This window comes from Fusarium phalaenopsidis (assembly GCF_050370095.1).
Source record: "Fusarium phalaenopsidis strain FUZ10S chromosome Unknown contig_32376, whole genome shotgun sequence".
In the NCBI taxonomy this organism is placed as follows: Eukaryota; Fungi; Ascomycota; class Sordariomycetes; order Hypocreales; family Nectriaceae; genus Fusarium; species Fusarium phalaenopsidis.
This window is the reverse complement of record NW_028145382.1, coordinates 718,845-737,147: the sequence shown is the minus strand read 5'-3', so window position 1 is coordinate 737,147 and position 18,303 is coordinate 718,845. Positions and strand designations below refer to the sequence as shown.

General features: G+C 50.4%; 6 protein-coding genes across 6 annotated transcripts; 4 read left to right on the top strand and 2 right to left on the bottom strand.

Moving 5' to 3' along the window:
• Positions 1 to 3,146: 3,146 nt before the first annotated feature.
• Positions 3,147 to 4,348, bottom strand: LRP88_14864 (uncharacterized protein; the record flags this gene model as incomplete). Its single annotated transcript, XM_083251198.1, has 2 exons — positions 3,147 to 3,804; positions 3,858 to 4,348. 2 exons carry the CDS (start codon positions 4,346 to 4,348, stop codon positions 3,147 to 3,149), a joined length of 1,149 nt encoding a protein of 382 aa, XP_083093233.1.
• A 672-nt stretch (positions 4,349 to 5,020) lies between these two features.
• On the top strand, positions 5,021 to 7,096 carry LRP88_14863 (uncharacterized protein; the record flags this gene model as incomplete). Its single annotated transcript, XM_083251197.1, has 1 exon — positions 5,021 to 7,096. One exon carries the CDS (start codon positions 5,021 to 5,023, stop codon positions 7,094 to 7,096), a length of 2,076 nt encoding a protein of 691 aa, XP_083093232.1.
• Positions 7,097 to 7,613: 517 nt separating this feature from the next.
• Positions 7,614 to 8,285, top strand: LRP88_14862 (glutathione S-transferase family protein; the record flags this gene model as incomplete). Its single annotated transcript, XM_083251196.1, has 1 exon — positions 7,614 to 8,285. The coding sequence occupies one exon, from the start codon at positions 7,614 to 7,616 to the stop codon at positions 8,283 to 8,285; it is 672 nt and encodes a 223-aa protein (XP_083093231.1).
• Positions 8,286 to 9,129: 844 nt separating this feature from the next.
• Positions 9,130 to 9,933, top strand: LRP88_14861 (uncharacterized protein; the record flags this gene model as incomplete). The annotated part of the gene is made up of 1 exon (XM_083251195.1): positions 9,130 to 9,933. The coding sequence occupies one exon, from the start codon at positions 9,130 to 9,132 to the stop codon at positions 9,931 to 9,933; it is 804 nt and encodes a 267-aa protein (XP_083093230.1).
• A 991-nt stretch (positions 9,934 to 10,924) lies between these two features.
• On the top strand, positions 10,925 to 11,797 carry LRP88_14860 (NADP-dependent oxidoreductase domain-containing protein; the record flags this gene model as incomplete). The annotated part of the gene is made up of 3 exons (XM_083251194.1): positions 10,925 to 11,314; positions 11,375 to 11,589; positions 11,647 to 11,797. 3 exons carry the CDS (start codon positions 10,925 to 10,927, stop codon positions 11,795 to 11,797), a joined length of 756 nt encoding a protein of 251 aa, XP_083093229.1.
• Positions 11,798 to 12,192: 395 nt separating this feature from the next.
• Positions 12,193 to 13,440, bottom strand: LRP88_14859 (major facilitator superfamily domain-containing protein; the record flags this gene model as incomplete). The annotated part of the gene is made up of 1 exon (XM_083251193.1): positions 12,193 to 13,440. The coding sequence occupies one exon, from the start codon at positions 13,438 to 13,440 to the stop codon at positions 12,193 to 12,195; it is 1,248 nt and encodes a 415-aa protein (XP_083093228.1).
• Positions 13,441 to 18,303: the final 4,863 nt, after the last annotated feature.

Here is an 18,303-nt window from a genome sequence, read left to right as displayed (position 1 = left end):
GGAATACGTTACCCAAAACGCCTTCTTGATGTGTCCAAGGTCGAGGGGCAATCTGGCCTAGTTTTTCTAGTCTTGTCAGCTCAAAGCAATCTGTACGAGACGAGACTGCCTTATGCGACTCTCAGTCATCGCTGGAAGCCTGGCCACTCCTGCTGTACATACTCCTCGACCGAACGGAAATACGTCCAGGACGGCATCTCGTCAGGTATGCTCACAAAGACATTCCGAGAAGCCGCCATTACGACCCAGAAACTTGGCCTGAGATACCTCTGGATTGACTCACTCTGTATCGTTCAAGATCTTGATGATGATAAAGCAGAAGAGATACCTAAGATGGCCGACTACTACCAAAATGCAGATGTCAATATCGCAGAAGCAACCGAAAGCACCGACGCCGGACTCTTCTACGAGCGCGATGGCGAGGCTAATCGACCCTTGCATCTTCCGGTCACCATCAATACCCCTGACCTTCCAGTCAAGACACGAAAAGTTGTTTTGGAATTGTCTCCGGTTTTGCGAGCGCCTGCTTCACATCTTGACAGTCGAGGGTGGATCCTGCAAGAGAGGATATTCCCGCGAAGGACATTCTTTTTCGACCCATACTGGGTTTCTTTTGAATGTGCCGAGATGAGTGCGTCTGAGAGCTGCCCCCGAGGTGTTGCGAAAGACTCAGGGACAATCTCGAGCCGGTTCGAGACCGACATAGCGACGATAGTCTCGAGAGATGCTTCGTTGAGCACGATGGGAGGGCTCCTCCGGGCCCGATACAAGGAAGTCTCTGATGGCCGAAAGTTAGGTATATGGATGATCTGAGCCTTTGAGCATAATACCCGTTCCCTCTTGAGCTAACACATACCTTTTGCGTCAAAGATGAGGCAGAACGCGCCGACATTTTTCGTCTGTGGTTCACTGTTCACACAGAATACTGTTCCCGAGACCTTACAATGGAGTCCGATCGGCTTCACGCAATATCTGCATTAGCGGTGAGACTGTCACGGATCCTCGACGATGAGTATGTGGTGGGGATCTGGAGGAGCAATATTCTCGAATGTCTCTGGTGGGGGCTTTCCAATGAATCAATGAATCATTTGCCCGTTCGTTCGAAGGGATGCGGCGCACCGACATGGTCTTGGGCAAGCTTGTGCTACATTAACAAAGCCCCAAGAAATAGCAGAAGACGATTCAGTTTTTTCGAGGCCACTTCCATCATACCGCGCGTCCAGATACGAGACCTCACAGAGAAGGCCCTCGGGTCGAGTCAGTCAAGCGACCTTTCCAACGCTAAACTCACCCTCTCCGGTGGTTTACTTCGTGGATATGTGTATCTAAGGGGGAAAGAAGATGACTACATGGACCTAGTCACTATAACTGAGGGTTTGAGGAGCCGGCCAAAAAGCCGGCAGAGACTAAACCTATTTGATGGCACGGATCAATGGCGGATGCATATTTGTGCTGCAAGCTCAGGTCAACGCGACCGCGTCACTATACAGGTGTTCCCAGATGAAACCGATGGTATGGTCGAAGACTTCTTTTACCTACTCCCTCTTGCTGAATCCACTGGTTCAGGAGATTGGGTGCCGGGTAAAATGCTGCCCAAGCTTGAAGACGGTCATCTTTTTGGCTTGGTTCTTAGGAAAAGCCCCGAAGGAACTTTCCAGAGGGTTGGTTGTGTGGAAACTAAGGCAGATTTCCTCATGGCCACAAATGATCGTCATGTAGTTCTTGTTTAGGGTGTAGAGCACAGATAGCCACTTCAAAGTCTTTTCCGTCTCTACACAAGCCCATGCCTCCCCGTTGTAGTCTTTGGCCCTTCATTTGGCTCCCCATTAAATGACTGGGCCAAGTGTTTCCAATACATCTGAGCACCCACAGTTAATACAGAAGTTACAAAGGCGACCAGCACTCGAATCTCCTCTAGATATATAGAGTACTCTGTAGTGTACAGCTTGTTCACCCGTCGAGTCAGCGTTACTAAAGTTCCATGCGTCCACGGGTAGGAGGTCTCTGAGATCTCACGCCGCTTGACTAGCGTTTGGAGCATATATGTCTTCTCATCATATATTGGGAAGGTGGCCCAAAGGGACGTGTTGTCTGTGATGGCTCGCATCTGGTTGAAATAACTCGGAAATGTTCTGGGGCCATCGACCGGAGTCTTCAGGGGCAGGTTGATGATGCGGGCAGTAACGGCCTCGCAACCAGAGACTTTTGGACCTTTGGAATACTTCTCGGGTGCCGTGGTGAAGTGTACAAAGGATGGGCCGTCAATGTGCCAGCTGGAACAGAGAAAATTCGAGGGGTAAGCGATGTAGTGGAAGCTGGCCGATTCGACTGATGGGGAAACGTATCGGTGTTGTACAAGTTGATCAAAGGCTTTATCCCAGCCATCCAAGAAAAAGTCTGTATCTTTAAAAGGGTTATTCGAGGCGTATACCCAATGATGCCAAGGCTTGCCTGGTGCTGTCTGGCCTGGTGTTGTCTGGCTCGTTTTCCGATATAGATGGTTTAAATCGCCCAAGTCTCTGGTGTCGTTCTGTCCCATCATACCCAACTCTATCCACCAGTTGGTCGGATCCAGAAGCCATGGGACATGGTAAGGAGGAATACCAACGTCGTGGGCGCTTGGTGACCTGAATTCTCGAGCATCCTGGACGTTCTTCTCAAAGAAAACCAAGAGTTGGTTCCCCCAATCAGAAAAGTCAGTGCTAATGAGAACTCCATCCACACACCCAGTAAGTATTGGCAAGAATAGAGCGAGAATGGCGGGTAAGAGGTAAGGGCGTGTGGAATACCAGAGAGCGTAGAGGAAGCGGCGGGTGAATCTGATAATGCGAAACAAATACCGCAAACCGTGGTATAAGCAGAACATTATCCCGATGACGCGAAGCATTTTGCCGAGAGCCAGAGTATGGCATGATAAGAAAGACAAGATTGAGATGGACAAAGGGCGCCCAGGCTATAAATATTGACAATGAACTGACTGGGGTCATGTTCGAGTTCAGGGGGTTGCTTATCGGTGTTGGTCCTGCACACCGGCCTGCCAGCCCAAAACAGAAATGCCCGAGTGTTTCAAGCGAAATAACGATTCGAGAAAAACATGCGCTTTTATTTGTCCATATGGGGGATAATAATACAGTCCATCAACTCAATCAAGCACAGATGGCGTCCACGGCCTTGTTGATCCACTCCTGATTCCTCTTGTCGGTGAGATACTTTTGAGCCATGGCCTTCAGCTCCTTCATCTTTGTGTAATCGGCGAGTCCAATTTCGCTCTTGCCAAGAGACGGGTTGAGCCGGACATATTTGGTGTTCTTGTGCTCGCCTCGCAGGTTGAGTGTAGTCATGTGGCGAGTGAAATCTTTGGCCTTGGCGTTGGTGTTGGTTGAGAACTCCATAACCTCGGCTGCCACGCCAACGAGCTGGAACCATGATTCTGAGGGGGAGTCGGGCTTTGTGTAACCAGTTCCAAGGCTGATGACGCACGAGATGGCTGGTGGTGGCTCGTGGGGCTGAGTGAGCTCGTATCTTGAGTACCACAGTTGATCAATGGGGTTGTTGTTGAGAAGACCACCGTCCCAGAAGACCAGTCGCTCATTGTCCTTGCTCTTGGGAGTACCCTCGGGGAAGGTGACTTCAGGGAAGTATGTGGGTGCAGCAGAAGTTGCGCGAGTGGCAAGACTGATTGTCACCTTGTCCTGGTGCAAGGCCATGGTGTCGTTTGTCTTGGAACTACAGTAGATGTTGTTATCCTTGTATGTTCGAAGAAGCACAGTCTCGGCCCGGTTCTGGGCGGTTGTGCAGCAGAAACTGTCTCGTTAGTTAGATGCGATAGCTCATTGTACACAATAGGACCAACTGACATTCTCGCTGATCCAGGATGTTGGAGAGGTGCATCTCCCTTCAACCTCCTATCATTCTCATCCAGGCCAAACTTCTCAACAACCCCGTCGACAGCCTTCTTCAGCGAAGCATCATCGAAACGGCTGCTCTGAACGAGGGTCTTGCTGTTGTTGATGGTGGAAGAAAGAAACGTGGGCATCCAGCCAATATTCCAGCCGTAAACCTTTGGGCTAAAAACTTGCGACGCAATCACGTCGTATTGCTTGATAGCATCCTCGGCAGTCATGCGAAGCCGGAAGAGCATGATACCGATGATGCCGCCCGTGCTAGTTCCAGCCGCAAGCTCAAAGTAGTCGGCAGGACGGCAAGGCTCAGTGAGATCCTTCTTTCTCCTCACCCGGTCCATGACTTCGGCGAGGACTTCCAGGGCCATGACGCCTCGGACACCACCTCCATCGAGAGCGAGAAGGCGGGCGCCGTTGGGATGCTTGGTAGCAGGGCTGTAGACCATGTCGTGTCGCTCGCTGGGAAACAAAGATTTAGAGAGGAAGGGAGAAATTTCTTGAAAATTTGACAATGCAGACTGAGGAATATATCATTTTTCACTCAAACCAAAGACCCATCTCCCTTGCATCGCCAAAAGCCATAGATCAGAGTCCAAGGCTCTCTAAGCGGTGTCCCATACCTCTTTTGGGACACTATTCCCACGTTATTGAACACTAGACCAGCTGAGCTGGAGCCGTAACTCCACCCACTGCGGGCCGTTGCGAGGTTACGGGCGCTAACCGAGACTCTGACTGGAGCTGCTGGGTGGCCAGCTGAGGAGGGCTTCAGGGGCCCCGCGAATATCTCGGCATTGGTAGACTTTTGGGCTTCGTCTGGAGGTACGCCAGCCACAACGGGCTGCTCATTGCTTGTTCTGTCAATTACCGTGAATTGTCGTGCATCATAATCTGACGGCCAAGAACGGAGCCGTGGGGCGAGGGCTCTATCAGTATGAGGCCGCCAAATCTTTGACCTCGCTGCAAGGGATCACGGGATTACTGGTTTTGTCATTGGCTTACTCAGTTCCCGTCCAATGCATGTCAGCCATCAAAGTCTCCGCTGTGCTCAATCTGCGCTAATATTCATCCAACCACCGGCTGAGAGACCGGAGAGAGGTCGATGGACGACACTTCTCAAGATGGAGCTCTGCAAAATATGTCAGAGTATTCTCGATAGTCACTCCAATGGCATGGAGTTGATCATCCACTTCCGCATGCACGACTCCTGGGATTCACTGTGTTCTTCCCTTGAACTTGCCTGCCCGATCTGTTGGATGCTTTGGAGGCACCTTCGATCATCCCCTTCGGCGGTCCCAAGAAAAGAGGAGAGGGACGGATTCTCTTCTTATGGAGAGCTATGGCGTGCATTCCGTCCGGACCAAGATCAACCTCCGCTCAGCTCCATCCAGATTCGCTGCAAGGACGAGTCTCATCCAGAACTGATCGTGACCGTGCTTCCGGTCGCCTATATCTCGCAGTACAAGAGTTGTTCCAAACGCCAATCTGCCAGTGATAACTGGCAAGACCGCAATGCGTTGGGCTCTGACTTGGACATTGATCAAATCCGATCTTGGATATCTCAGTGTTCAAACGGCCACGACCGATGTCGATCACGCACGTCTATGCTGGGAAAAGGACAAGCTGAGATCCCTACTCGCTTGCTTGACTTGCATGGTCAAGGGTCTTCTAAATGGTCACTGGTGGTCACCGACGGAGAACAGACATATCGAACCTATGCAGCTCTAAGCCACCGATGGACCAAACATGTTCCGCAGCTGAAGCGAGACAACTTCGCCAAACTTCAAAGTGGCGAGCCGGACTCTACTCTTCCACAGGATTATCAAGATGTCATGTTTCTCTGCCGAGCTCTGAACATACAGTACATCTGGATCGATTCCCTATGCATCTTTCAAGACTCTCCCGAAGACTCCCGGAACGAGGCTGCAATGATGGCCGGCAGCTACATGAACTCGCTTGTCACATTTAGTATTTGCTGGGGCGGTACAGCCAATGGCTGCCTTCCCAAGAGAGACCCTGAAGTCATTGTTCCTGTGGAGATCCCTTCCAAGGACATCTACATGAACGATATACGGCTGAAGGGGATCAGCGACACCTACGCAGGCCTGCCGACTCCCAAGAGACGCATGAGTTTCCGAGAATCCGAGATCAATGAGCTCATGCATGGCAGCTATGCTGAAATTGTTCATGACTTTTACACAAAGCATGGAGATCCAGAGAAGGCCCTCTTGATAGACTTGGAGGAGTGGGACAAAGCGGTTCTGGAGTCCCCCATCAATCGTCGAGGGTGGGTCTACCAGGAAAGAATCCTCTCGTCAAGGATCGTCTACCTTGGTAATGAGCAACTTTACTGGGAATGTGATCAGTCTCGTGCTTCTGAGGCCTTCCCAGACGGTTTGCCGAGCCACAATTTCGGCACAGGCGTTGTCCGCGCAAGGATGCGCCCAGCGAAGAAAATGCTTGCGGACTACTTCCATCGGGAACTCTGGCCCGGTATGATAGAAAAGTACACGCACACTGACTTGACATTCGAGTCAGATCGGCTCGTGGCTTTTTCTGGTGCTGCTAAACTTCTATCCCAGCGAGGTCCTGGGGATTATGCTGCTGGGCTGTGGAAAGAGTTACTACTCCCAGGCCTTCACTGGGACAAGCTTGACACAACGTCTCCGACAACTAATCCTCCAGCAGAAGGAAAGTGGATGGCACCGTCTTGGTCCTGGGCTTCAGCATTGGGCCCTGTCGAATATGACACACAGGCCCGTTGGTGCCATACCCGCTCCGAGGCTCATGATGATTGGAATTTCAAGCCTGGTCGGCCTTTGGCCCAGGTTAAGAACGTTTCTATGGTGCCAGTGGGAGAAGATCTTTTTGGGTCTATTAAATCTGGCTTCATCGACCTGGAGTGTCTCCTCATTCCCGCCCACATGTTTGGAACAGGCACCAAAAGCGACGATAAGAACCAGGACATATTATCAACATCCCCAGTCGTTGTAGACAAAGATCCCGGCTGTCTATATCTTTCATGCTACCTCACCAAGCTTTCTTTGGACCACGAACTTGGCACGCAGCAAGACATCGCCTCCTCCATCTACTTTGCTCCTCTTCTTCTTTTTGGGACTGCCAAGGGGAACATGGTACAAGGATTGATCGTACAGGAGATTATAGAAAACGGTGGGGACGAGAAACAAGCCGCATAGTCGGTGAAGCGGCTCGGCACCTTCCGAGATGATCTTGATGATGATGTTTTGTCGAAATTCATCGTCCATACCATTGCGAAGGGCGGCATGCAGCAACGTGCCGAGCCTGAGGGTTCATCACATCCCAACAGTGGCAAATCTTTCCTACCAGAGCTGCAAACTTATCTCAAGTCAATCACGTCAGAGTCAGCTGGCGGGAGTTGGCAAGATTGGCTTCCTCTAGCTAAACGGGTGGGTAAGCTCGCTCCAGAGTCGGAGGTTGATGAGCTCGGATTTCTATGGTCGTATTGGACGGCGCTTCGGCTGGTATAGCGTATAATACATTTCATCCTTCATTGTCGCAGCTGCTAATTCTGCCGTCGTCGAGTTCGTGTTCGGAGGTGCAGCAGGAGCTGGAGTTAGGATGTCGGGGACGGAGATAAGAGTAAAAGCCCGGATGGTGCAGAATCGCGACCTAGCATAACGTCAGCGCCGATATCTTTAAAACTACAAAGCATGCAGAGGTGCCCAGAAGCTCATGACTTTTTCCGGTATAACTCTTACTTCTCCTCAAGTTCCGGCTCTTAATCCTCTCATCTCGCCTCCAAGGCTCACAGGAATGCTCCTCTATGATGCTCTCGGTATAAACACCTGCGCCGTGCGCCTCTTCATTCTCGAACGCGGTCATGTATCCCTCGACGTCAAGCAGATCGATATCATGAGCATGGAGAATCGCAAGCCTGCTTACGTGAAAAATGTCCACTCTCGTGGCACGGTACCCGCACTGCGCATCTTAGACGACTTTGTTCTTACTGAAATAACGGCAATTGCCGAGTATCTCGACGAGATTGCCGACGGCGGCGAGTCGCTATTTGGAACGACAGCTCTTGAACGAGCTGAGACACGCATGTGGTTGCGACGAGCAGACTTGGAGATTTGCGAGCCTGTCACCAGCTACTACCGGAACGACCCCGAGACCGTCGACTTTTACCGTGGAAACCGGATTCCTTGTCCCGAAGCAAGACTATGGCAGAAGGTCAACATCTGCCAAACGCTGAATCGATTTGATGATGAGCTGGAGGATAAGAAGTGGCTTTGCGGGGATCGATTTTCTGCGGCAGATATTCACTTCTATGGGCTTATGAAACCCATGTGGGCTCCAGTGCCCTTTCTGAACGACCCTGGAAGGAAGAATCTGGCTGCGTGGTGAGAGCGAATGGACAACAGACCGGCAAGCAAGAAGTCGCTTGGATGTTTCGCTGAGGGCCGGCCAGATCTCAGCCAATAGTTAAATCCTCAAGGAATGTGTAGATCTATCCTTGGCTGCCTCACTTGACTCGTGTAGGCTACAAGCTATATCATCTGTGGATTTCTTCCCTTACGCATGAGCTCGCAGTCCCTCGAGAGGGGTTAAAATTGCAGTGAAAAAGTGAAGGCGATACGTTAACCAATGCTAATTGGTTCTAGGTAAGCCACGAGATGAGGCCTTCCATTTTCTTCACTGCAATTTTAACGATCATTGGCTCTCATCGAAGCCAAGACAAGGGATGCACTGCCTCACCCGTGTGGGTAACGAAAAAATGGAGTGAAAACATACCCAATAAGCCGCATAAGCCTCTCTCTCATGGCTTTACTATCCATTCTTGACTCTTGGCCTATCAAGGAGACCAATGGTTCTACCAACTCTATTCTCCTCATGTGAGTTCTTGTGTTGGTAGGCAAGCACTATTAAACCGTTGATCATCGGGGATAATGCAGGCGGCAACCAAAGCCACTAGTATTCGGAGCTTCACCCTTATGTCCGAAATCAAGGCTCTAGTATGCCTGTTAGAACAAGTAGTGTAGTATCAAGATGGTGTCCAGTTCGAGGCTGATTCGCGCTTATGCGTCTTGACGGGCTTATCAAACCGTCTCCGAGCCTAGGCCTTAAATCCAGGGCTCATGCATATCATACAACTCTAGAGATATCGAAGTTATATATACGCTGACTCGTAAAGCCTAGGGATGTTGATTCTATCTGGGTCCCGTAAACAATTGAGACATTGTGTTCTACAATGACGACGCACCTCCAGTTCAACAAAACGACCACCTGCGAAGAGGTGGTTGAAGCATTTGCCGAGAATGTTGTCGGCGAGACGAGTAAGTATTATCCAGAGCAGAGACAAGGGACATTATTAGGTACGCTGACATATTCAGTCCTCATCACCGGAGTCTCGCCCAATGGTCTCGGCGAGGCAATGGCACAGGCTCTTTCAACCAAGAAGCCCGCAAAGTTGATCTTCACGGCGCGATCCATTGCCAAGGCTGAATCCGTTGCCCAAGCCATCAAAGAAGCCATGGTCAATCCTCCATTAATTGAGATTGTGCAGATGGATCTGTCTTCCATCGCTTCCGTGCAAGCTGCAGCCGAGGCTCTTAAACAACACCAGCGCATCGACATCTTGATTAACAATGCTGGAGTCATGGCATTGCCTGAACGCACCTTGTCTACAGATGGATATGAGATGCATTTTGCAACCAACTTCCTTGGCCATTGGCTTTTTACCAACCTCCTCATGTCAAAGTTGACCAACGGTGGACGAGTCGTCAATGTCACGTCTGGAGGGTACATGGTTTGCCCCATCCGATTTCATGATCTTGAATGGGGCGGCGACAAGCCATTGCCGGTAGAGGAAGAGCCAAACATGACCATGGTGCAGAACTTGGGGCTTGGCTCGCTAGCAAACGCTGGAGAGTACAATGGCATGCTGGCTTATCTGCACTCCAACGCCGCATCCATGCTGTTTTCCGTTGGCCTGAAGGAAAGATTCGAGAGCAAAGGCGTCACGGCTATCAGCGCAGCCCCTGGAGGTATGTGAGAAAATGCTCTATTTGAACCATCGAGACTGACCCTCTGCTAGTTGTTGTGACAGAGTTGCAGAGGCATATAAACGCATTTCGCAACCCGACCATGGAGTACAAGTCTGCCTCTCAAGGTGCAGCTAGCTTTATAGTTGCTGCCCTGGATCCTGCTCTTGATGGTAAGCTTCTCATGGCATCGAGTCGTCTCCTTTGAAACCTAACTCGGATCGCAGCCCACGGTGGTGTTTATATCGATGATTGCCAGGTGGCCGAGATTGCATCTACCCATGTGCAGGATGTAGAGGTTGCCGATAGGTTGTGGAGGGCTGCTGAAAGAATGACTGGCTTGACCTTTTAGAACAGTTTGCGCTGGGTCTTCGTATCTTTGGCACCGGGTCCGCTACCGAGCTGGTAGCCATGGCACAGAAGCTGTTGGTCTTCGGCGAAGGGCGAGGCTCTCATAATGCGAAATATATCATGATGGATCGTCACTCGCTTGAACAATAGTTATTTCCATCAACAAGTCCCATGTCTTCTCCCGTAACGAGGCATATTCTCACTTGGTAGCGGAACATCCGTCCCGATTATCGTCCCACCCGTGCAGCCACAAGGGTCAATAGTCGTTCCTTTATACCTCATCCCACGGAGATGTGACCCGAGCCGGCTGATTGATAACCAATCATGAAAATGACTGTGGGAAGCAAACGCCTCATAATCTCCGACGCAATAATTATGTAAACCTCACCCCCACGCATTCAACTGCCGACCCCGCTGCGAGATCGGACTTTGATCTCTTGATAACGCGGCATTTCTCAGTGCAAAGACGTCCTCGGCACTTCAAGATATTGAGCGACTCAGATTCGAGAAAAATGGCATCATCAACTCCGTCCTTGTTGGCCTCCAAGGCTACGGTACCGTGAACCCCTCATTCCGTTGGTTGCACGACTAACGACCCCGTAGCTGGCCAATGGCATCACAATCCCTCGCGTCCAGTTGGGACTGTACATGATGTCAACCAAGGAGGCTACCGAGGCAGTTCGTCTAGGATTGTTGAGTGGCTACCGAGGCTTTGACTGCGCCCAAATGTATCGCAACGAGCGTCAGGCTGGCAAGGCCATCAGCGACTTCCTCGGTAGCAGCGAGAACACTACTGGCTTGAAGCGCGAGGACATTTTCTACACCTCCAAGCTTGCAAGCTGTGATGAGTCGTATGATGCTGTTCGACGATCCATCAAGAAGTCTGTTGACGAGTCCGGCCTGGGCTACATCGACCTCTTCCTCCTGCACAGTCCCTATGGCGGCAAGCAAGCCAGACTCACCAGCTGGAAGGCCCTCGAGGATGCCATTGACAATGGAGAAATTCGATCGGGCGGTGTCAGCAACTACGGCTCCGCTCATGTAAGTGCTCTCGGCGTATAGTGGTGCTCAAGTTTAGTCAATAACAACCACCAGATCGAGGAGCTGATGGCCTCGAACCCTCGCATCCCGCCTGCCATCAACCAGATCGAGGTTCACCCTTTCAACATCCAAAAGGACATCAGGGCCACCTGCGCCAAGCACAACATCACCATCGAGGCCTACGCTCCTCTCGCTCGCGCCATGCGCATGAGTGATCCCACCATCAACGGCCTCGCCAAGAAGTACTCGGTCACACCAGCCCAGATCTTTGTCAAGTAAGAAGAGTTCATTCAAGACACATTATTTCTGCGCTCAGAACTAACATGCTGCAGGTGGGGTCTTCAGCACGGTTTCGTCACCCTGCCCAAGAGCACCAAGCAGGCCCGTATGCTTGAGAACGCGAGTGTCGATGGTTTCGAGATCTCGGAAAGTGACATGGCCGTGTTGGATGCTCTCGATGAGCACTTGGTTACGGACTGGTAAGTTACAACAGATCAGCCCCTTCCAGGTTCAAGTGAACTGTCGCTAAACTTTGCTAGGGATCCGACCGATGCTCCGTAAATGTAGAATAAGTTCGTGAGATGGGGGTGTCAAAAGTGCTTCTACAATAAAAGCATCGTGCTACTTGCCTATCAATACCAAGCTATTTACAGAGGCAGAGCCATCGCCTTCGATTGAATTATGCCCGCCAGCTTATGCCCAGACAAATAGTGTTCACGCATGAGAATGGTATAGGTAGGGTCCATGGCTCCTCCTATTGTCCGGGCTACTTCAAGACTAAATGAGAAGCATCCGTGGAGCAATTAAGATACATCGTCGGTAAAGAGCCCACGACTGTCTAGTCAATTAAAATACCCCCGGGCCATATCATTCCTTGGCTAAGCTGAATCCTTGGGCGTTGTTTGACCTTCCTCGTTGTCACCCTGTGGCTCCGCATCAAACTGTTCGTTGCCTGTCCCTAGCTTCTTAATGACCAGCCAAGCTGGGAACAAAGACAATCCCCAAAGTCCAAAGTTGAGATATGTACTACCGACTGTCGCAAATATGGGCAGAGCGTTAAGTCCGTAACTGAGAGCTTGCCATGCTGACTCCGTTCCTCTCAAAAGCGCCGAAAGTCGAACCGTCTCCTGTGGGCTCGTAGAAATCTGGCCAATGATGAAGAAGGCAAAATTGTAGTTGAGCTGGAAACCAGAAACGAGAAAGATGAAAACGCCAAAGGCGCGGCCGAACCCAGGATCGCTCCAGTCATAGATTGGCTGCTCCTTGCGGTACTTAGTCACGTTGACGGTCAACCATATCCACCACGCGCCTTGCAACGCCATGATAGTGATATACGCATATCGAGCGCGCTTCTTGAGGGCGACGTGGTTTTGGTCCAGCCAAACGCCGAGCAAGTTGCCGGCAATGACAGCCACGACACCAGACACGAACGATCCAAGCGCTCTGGCGCGCACACTAAACCATAGGGCGATGTAGGTGAAGAAGACAGACTCGGAGTACACGCCTTGCCCAATCCATAGGACAAGCAAGAGAAATTCCTTCTTGAGAAAAGTTCGGGTTGTCGCCTTGAACTCCTGCCATGGTTGGTCGAATATTGTCAAGTCAACGGCCTTGCCGTCTGAACGTTGAACTTTGGAGGGACGATTGAGCAACAAGGCTGCGAAGGGACCCAAAGCCTGAAGAGCGATGAATACAAGGTAAACCTTGTACGAGACCTTTCCAGCTTCGTTCCGGTCCGCATTGAGGCCAAGGTTGATAGCGCCACCTAGGATCTGGCCAACTCGTGTCCAAGACAGCCAGTAAGCAACAAGCCGACCTCTGTTCCGCGGCTCGGGATATGAGATTCCAATAGCAGCTTCGGAAGCCCAGAAAATTCCAGCCGAAACACCGCAACACGCCGCGCCAAAGATGACAAGCCATTCGACTCCATATCGATTGTTGAGATAGAGACCAGCGCTATACGGGGCGAAGCCGATGGTACCAATGACAAGAGCGCCTTTGATGCCAACATACTTGACGATTCCGCTGGTAAACCAACAAGATATAATCATCAAGCAGAAGGTGAGGGCATTGCCCGTGTTGACGAGATAAGGCTTCTGAGCGCCGCCCGCGCCCAACGAGTTCATGGCACCCCACAAGCCCGGCGCCGCAAAGCTGCAGATTCCAAGGATGGTTGCATTATAAAACGGTGTGTGATACCATTTCACTGCTTTAGTTAGAATACGGCATCGAGATTTTAGACGAAAACTCACCAGCCTGTTTGGGGGTTTCGGCGGTGCTGGTTTCGCCAGGTGCCTTGATCTCTGAGTCGGACATGACTGTGCAATCCGGCGATATTCTGTCCGAAATCGATTGAGAGGTTTGAAAAGGTTTCTAAAAATTATGGTCAAGGTGAGAGCAGTGGTGACTAAATAGGTAGGTTGATTGCGTAGTGTCAATCACACCACTGAACCCCGGCCATGAGAAATATGCCCAGAGCGAACGTGCAACATTGGCACTGGATTGATCATCAATCGCAGCCGAGGTTCACCTAAAGCACCGAAGCCTAAATTGTAAGCTAGAACGAATTGGATTATTACACCCGTTGTGGTGGGTAGTTATTGTGTGCCTAAAACAACGACCCAGGGCCAAGAGTGCTCGGCTTGTGTTCCTGTCATAGAAGACGAGAGGAAATTGTATGCCCTTGCGTCATCTCGGACCAAATCATCGCCATGCAAAGCTCAATCAACCGCCCCCAAAGCGCTAACACTCCCACCTGTCGCCCATCATGTTGACAGGAAAAGGTTAAATAGACCCATATTCTGGCTCAGTCATCCCAGCAAGGGCCGGGCTTCAACTGTATCAAAAAATACAATATCGGCACATCATAGCATCATATCCCAATGCTAACACAGTAGGCTGAGAAGACCGATGATCCCCGTGCCCCATACTAGCACAAATCTGCCACCATTTCTAGATCCGCTTTCTCCAATTTTCAAGTTGACTTGCATGGCTGACGTTGAAAGACGAGAATGGCTTAGCTATCCCTTCATAGTAAGCCAGGAAAGGGTTGACATACTTTTGCTGAACCGTATCTATTCTTGTCTTCAATGATAAGTCCGCAAGAGACCGTCAGCCACGACAGCAAAATATTCAGTTATTAATACATGATAGCATCAAAACCTGATACCGCAAAATACCGTAAAGCGTTGTTTTCTTTGAGGTTCTCGCCATTGGACAGTTTGTTCGCTAGGTTCTTGAGTCATGTCTGCTGTGTATCGAGATATTCGAGTCGTCTTCTTGGCTTTCCGTACGCCTGGCCAGGCTATTGTGGAAGTGAACTAGGGAGACTCGTATATTATCGTCGAGGGCGTCCAGAAGATTGACGAGTAGAATAGTTCTGGCCAGAAGACTGATGTTCAGAAGATTGGCAAGTAGAAGAGTGATTTTCAGCAGAAGAGCGATATCGAAGGGCAGAGGGTTGTACTCGCACTCTAACGTCGAGGGCGTCGAAGGGCAGAGGCTCGTGTCCAGGGAGACTCGCATCTTATCATCGAATCTCGTCAAGATCTCTCGGGGCTCTGCAAAGGGGAGTATTACCCGGGCCGGCCCGCAAAAGCGTGACGAATGTCATCAAGTATGGGCATCGACCTTAACCATCGAATCCCAACTTAACGAGGCGTCCTCTTTCCCATGCATCGTACTCGTCAGGTGAAAGATACTCATGGCGAGGATTAATCTCCTGCAATTCCACGCTTTCCCAGAAATACTTCTCGCCAACACAAAGAGAGCATAGGCCACGCAATATTTCATCATCCCACGTGTAAACCGAGATGTCGAGATATCGACAAAGCAGACGTCCTTCGTCACCACGGACATGCAGCATTCGACTACCCCTACAGAGCCCGCAGTCGCCAGCCTCTACACACCAGATCACATCCCGAACTTTGACGTTGGAAAATAATGTCGGTATCCTAGACGCAAGGCAGCTCACTGGGAGTTCTATGAAGGTGGCCCCCAGGGTTGATGGATCGCCAAACGGGTTCTTAGCTTCCGAGAGCTGAAGGTGCGGCCGCTTAAGATAGTGCCTGTACAGCCTCGCTAGACCCCAGTGCTTCAACAAGCCAAACTGTGGTCTGCTCAGGGGCTGACAAAACAAGGTGAGTATCCCGTCGGTATTCACTCCCAAGGCACGCGGTATCACCAGGCCGCAGGTTCCCCGTCTATCAAGATCCCTAAAACGCGATTGGGGAGCGGGCTAGGCGAATTCGAGTATTGTAAGCCACAGCTCGAGGGGGAGATGGTTGTGACCCTCCTTCGAGGTGATGTGTCGTGGAGAAAGGCGGGCTAGGAAATGAAAATAGGCAACGCCCATGGAATTTCGGTCGAGCATCAAGACAGGTGGTAGCCTTATTACCTGGTCGAGTGTGTCGAGAGTGGCAGGAATCATTCTTTTGGGGTATTGGTGGTTGTCTTGAGACAGGTGTGAGCTGAGAAAGAGAGAGAGAGAGTGTGTGTGTGTGTGTGTGTGGAATAAAATAAACTGGCTCGAAATGCGGACTCTCAAGAGACATGATATAGCCAAAGAATTAATCCGTTACTCCGTAAACAAAGAGAAATTCTCCTGTCTTGTTCTTGATGCACAGCGAAAGTTTATGAAGACTAGGCCTTGACATTGCACACTTTCGCGATACCAAGGGGGAAGGGCCTGGCGGTTCCAACTCTGTAGTTACGAAGTTTATAAACCAACAGTACACGAAAACATCAATTAGGATCTATGATCAATTGAAAGGAGAAGGCAATGAGCAGGTAGAGAGCTAAAATTCAGGAGACATGGATAAGGACCCTGTGAGTTCAAGGTGAGCTAATGGTTTATAGTTGCTTCAAGAATAAAAGGCGCGGTTGATGAGTAAGTAAGTTTTCTCATGCACCTCTCAAAACTATCTGTTGCTAATAATTCAACTGAATCGATGCCTATTTCCCCATCCTCACATAGGTATCCCGTCCATCAGACGACCTCGATGACACACTCTCCCTCTCCACAAGGCCTTTCAAACCCTCCACAGTAGGAGTCAAAAGTTTCCCTATCCACATCAAATGCCGAATCTCCGGTTCTGTTGGCCAAATCCTGTCCATCTCTCTGGGCCTTTCGCGAGGTGATGCGTTTCCATAGAAGTTCCTTGTCAGCATCCAAGAAAACCAGAACCCATCGGCCGCCGAACTTTTCTATAACGGCCTTGAATTCGTCTCTATACTGTTTGTTCCAGAAAGATAGGTCGAGTACAATGTCTCTTGTTTTCGCCTCAAGCTGATGCTTCAGCTCGGTGATCAAAATTTCTTGCGCTTCCGTCTGATATTCTTGGTACTTTTCTCGATCGTAGTCGATGGCGTAAAGTCCATGGCTCTTGAAGATGATTTCATCGACAGAGAGTCTTACAAAGTTGGGGAAACAATCAATTATTTGTTTCGACAAAGTTGACTTTCCGGCGCCTGATAGTCATAGAGATTAACAAACATAACCGGTATGGCAGGCAACCGATGTCCTCACCCGAGATTCCGCAAGTCATCACAACGAGTGGCCTGCAATCATCTTCCGTACGAATCAGCTTATCCAGTACCTGGGGTGTTGAGTGAGTAGGACGTCTATCAAGATATTTCCACGGGTCTGACCGGACGAAGATCAAACGGCTGGGCCACCATTCTTGGACAAAGATGTTTAGGTTCAGGAAGTATGAGGCGAAGCGATTAAGGGCAGGCAGGTACTACACCAGTTACGTCCTCCCTTCTCTTAGAGACATGAAATGTGATGGAAGACGCAAACACTGATGCGGGCGGTCGCGTTCTGCCTGTTAAAGCCTGGGTGAGGCAAGCTCTGAGTCATGGTTTGAGCTCCGAGCCTGGATGAAGAGTCATTGCTGTTTTGTCATCCATCGTGCCGATCAGGAACAGCAGGCACCAGAGCCCACGAAGACACGGATTCGATACAGAACAGCGGCAAATCCAATGTCTCCGTTGATTCACGGGATTACCCGCCATTAGCAAGCTCTTCAGAGGTCAAGCGAGGATGCCACATCAGAGGCCCTTCCCGAGACGTCCGATTCGGCAGTTATCACAACACACAATTAAGCCTCGGCGGCCACCAATCGTCATCACGCTATTCAATCGGAGGGTTACAATCCTTTCAAATGCTAAACCGTGAGTTGCTGAATCCAGCTGAAGGAGGGTAGCTTACCCCGCGTTCTGACGTTGATGGCTACCCGACGGTTGAAGATGGCTCCCCTCTTGTCCTCAAATAGGAAACCCGGGTGAAGAGCAGAGCTGACAAACAACCTTCTCCTCATTTACAAATGACGAAAGGTCACGAGGTTGAGGTGGCCGAGGGGTGATAAAGATGCGGGATCCCCTCACTTGTCAAGGTGACGTTGGAAGCCTTTGATCATCAGCCCAGCTTGAACTACTCGGCATTCCATCACCAGAATCACGCTAAATCCTCAGCAAAGAAACATGGCACCATCAAAGGCATCAGAACGGGCCAAGGCCAAGCTCCAGGCTGTGCTCGACAACCCCAACAGAAACGACGCCAGCGGTAGGCACCTCCCATCAGTACCAGACAAACAAGGACTAACATGTGCATCAACAGGCTACAAGCAGAGAGTCATGACTACCAAGAACCCCCTCGGATCCGGCGATGTCAACATGGTTACCCGGCGAGACAGCAATACCCGACGTATGAGCACTACCAGCGAGGGCTCGGCGGGCGAGGTTCAACGAAGATGGAGTATGGTCAAGAATTGGATCAATCGCCCTGCCTATTAAGACAAAAACAATTACATGATTTCAGTGGCAGAATGGGATGACCAAGATTGTACATTCTATCCCCATCGGTCGGAACAGTGCTTGAAGCTATCATTTTGGGAGTAATACTTGGTGCTCTCTGAGGCAGGATCCAATTGTTCAACTACACAGTCCTTTACATTTACTAACAAGGACTTTCTCGTCAATTCACCGTT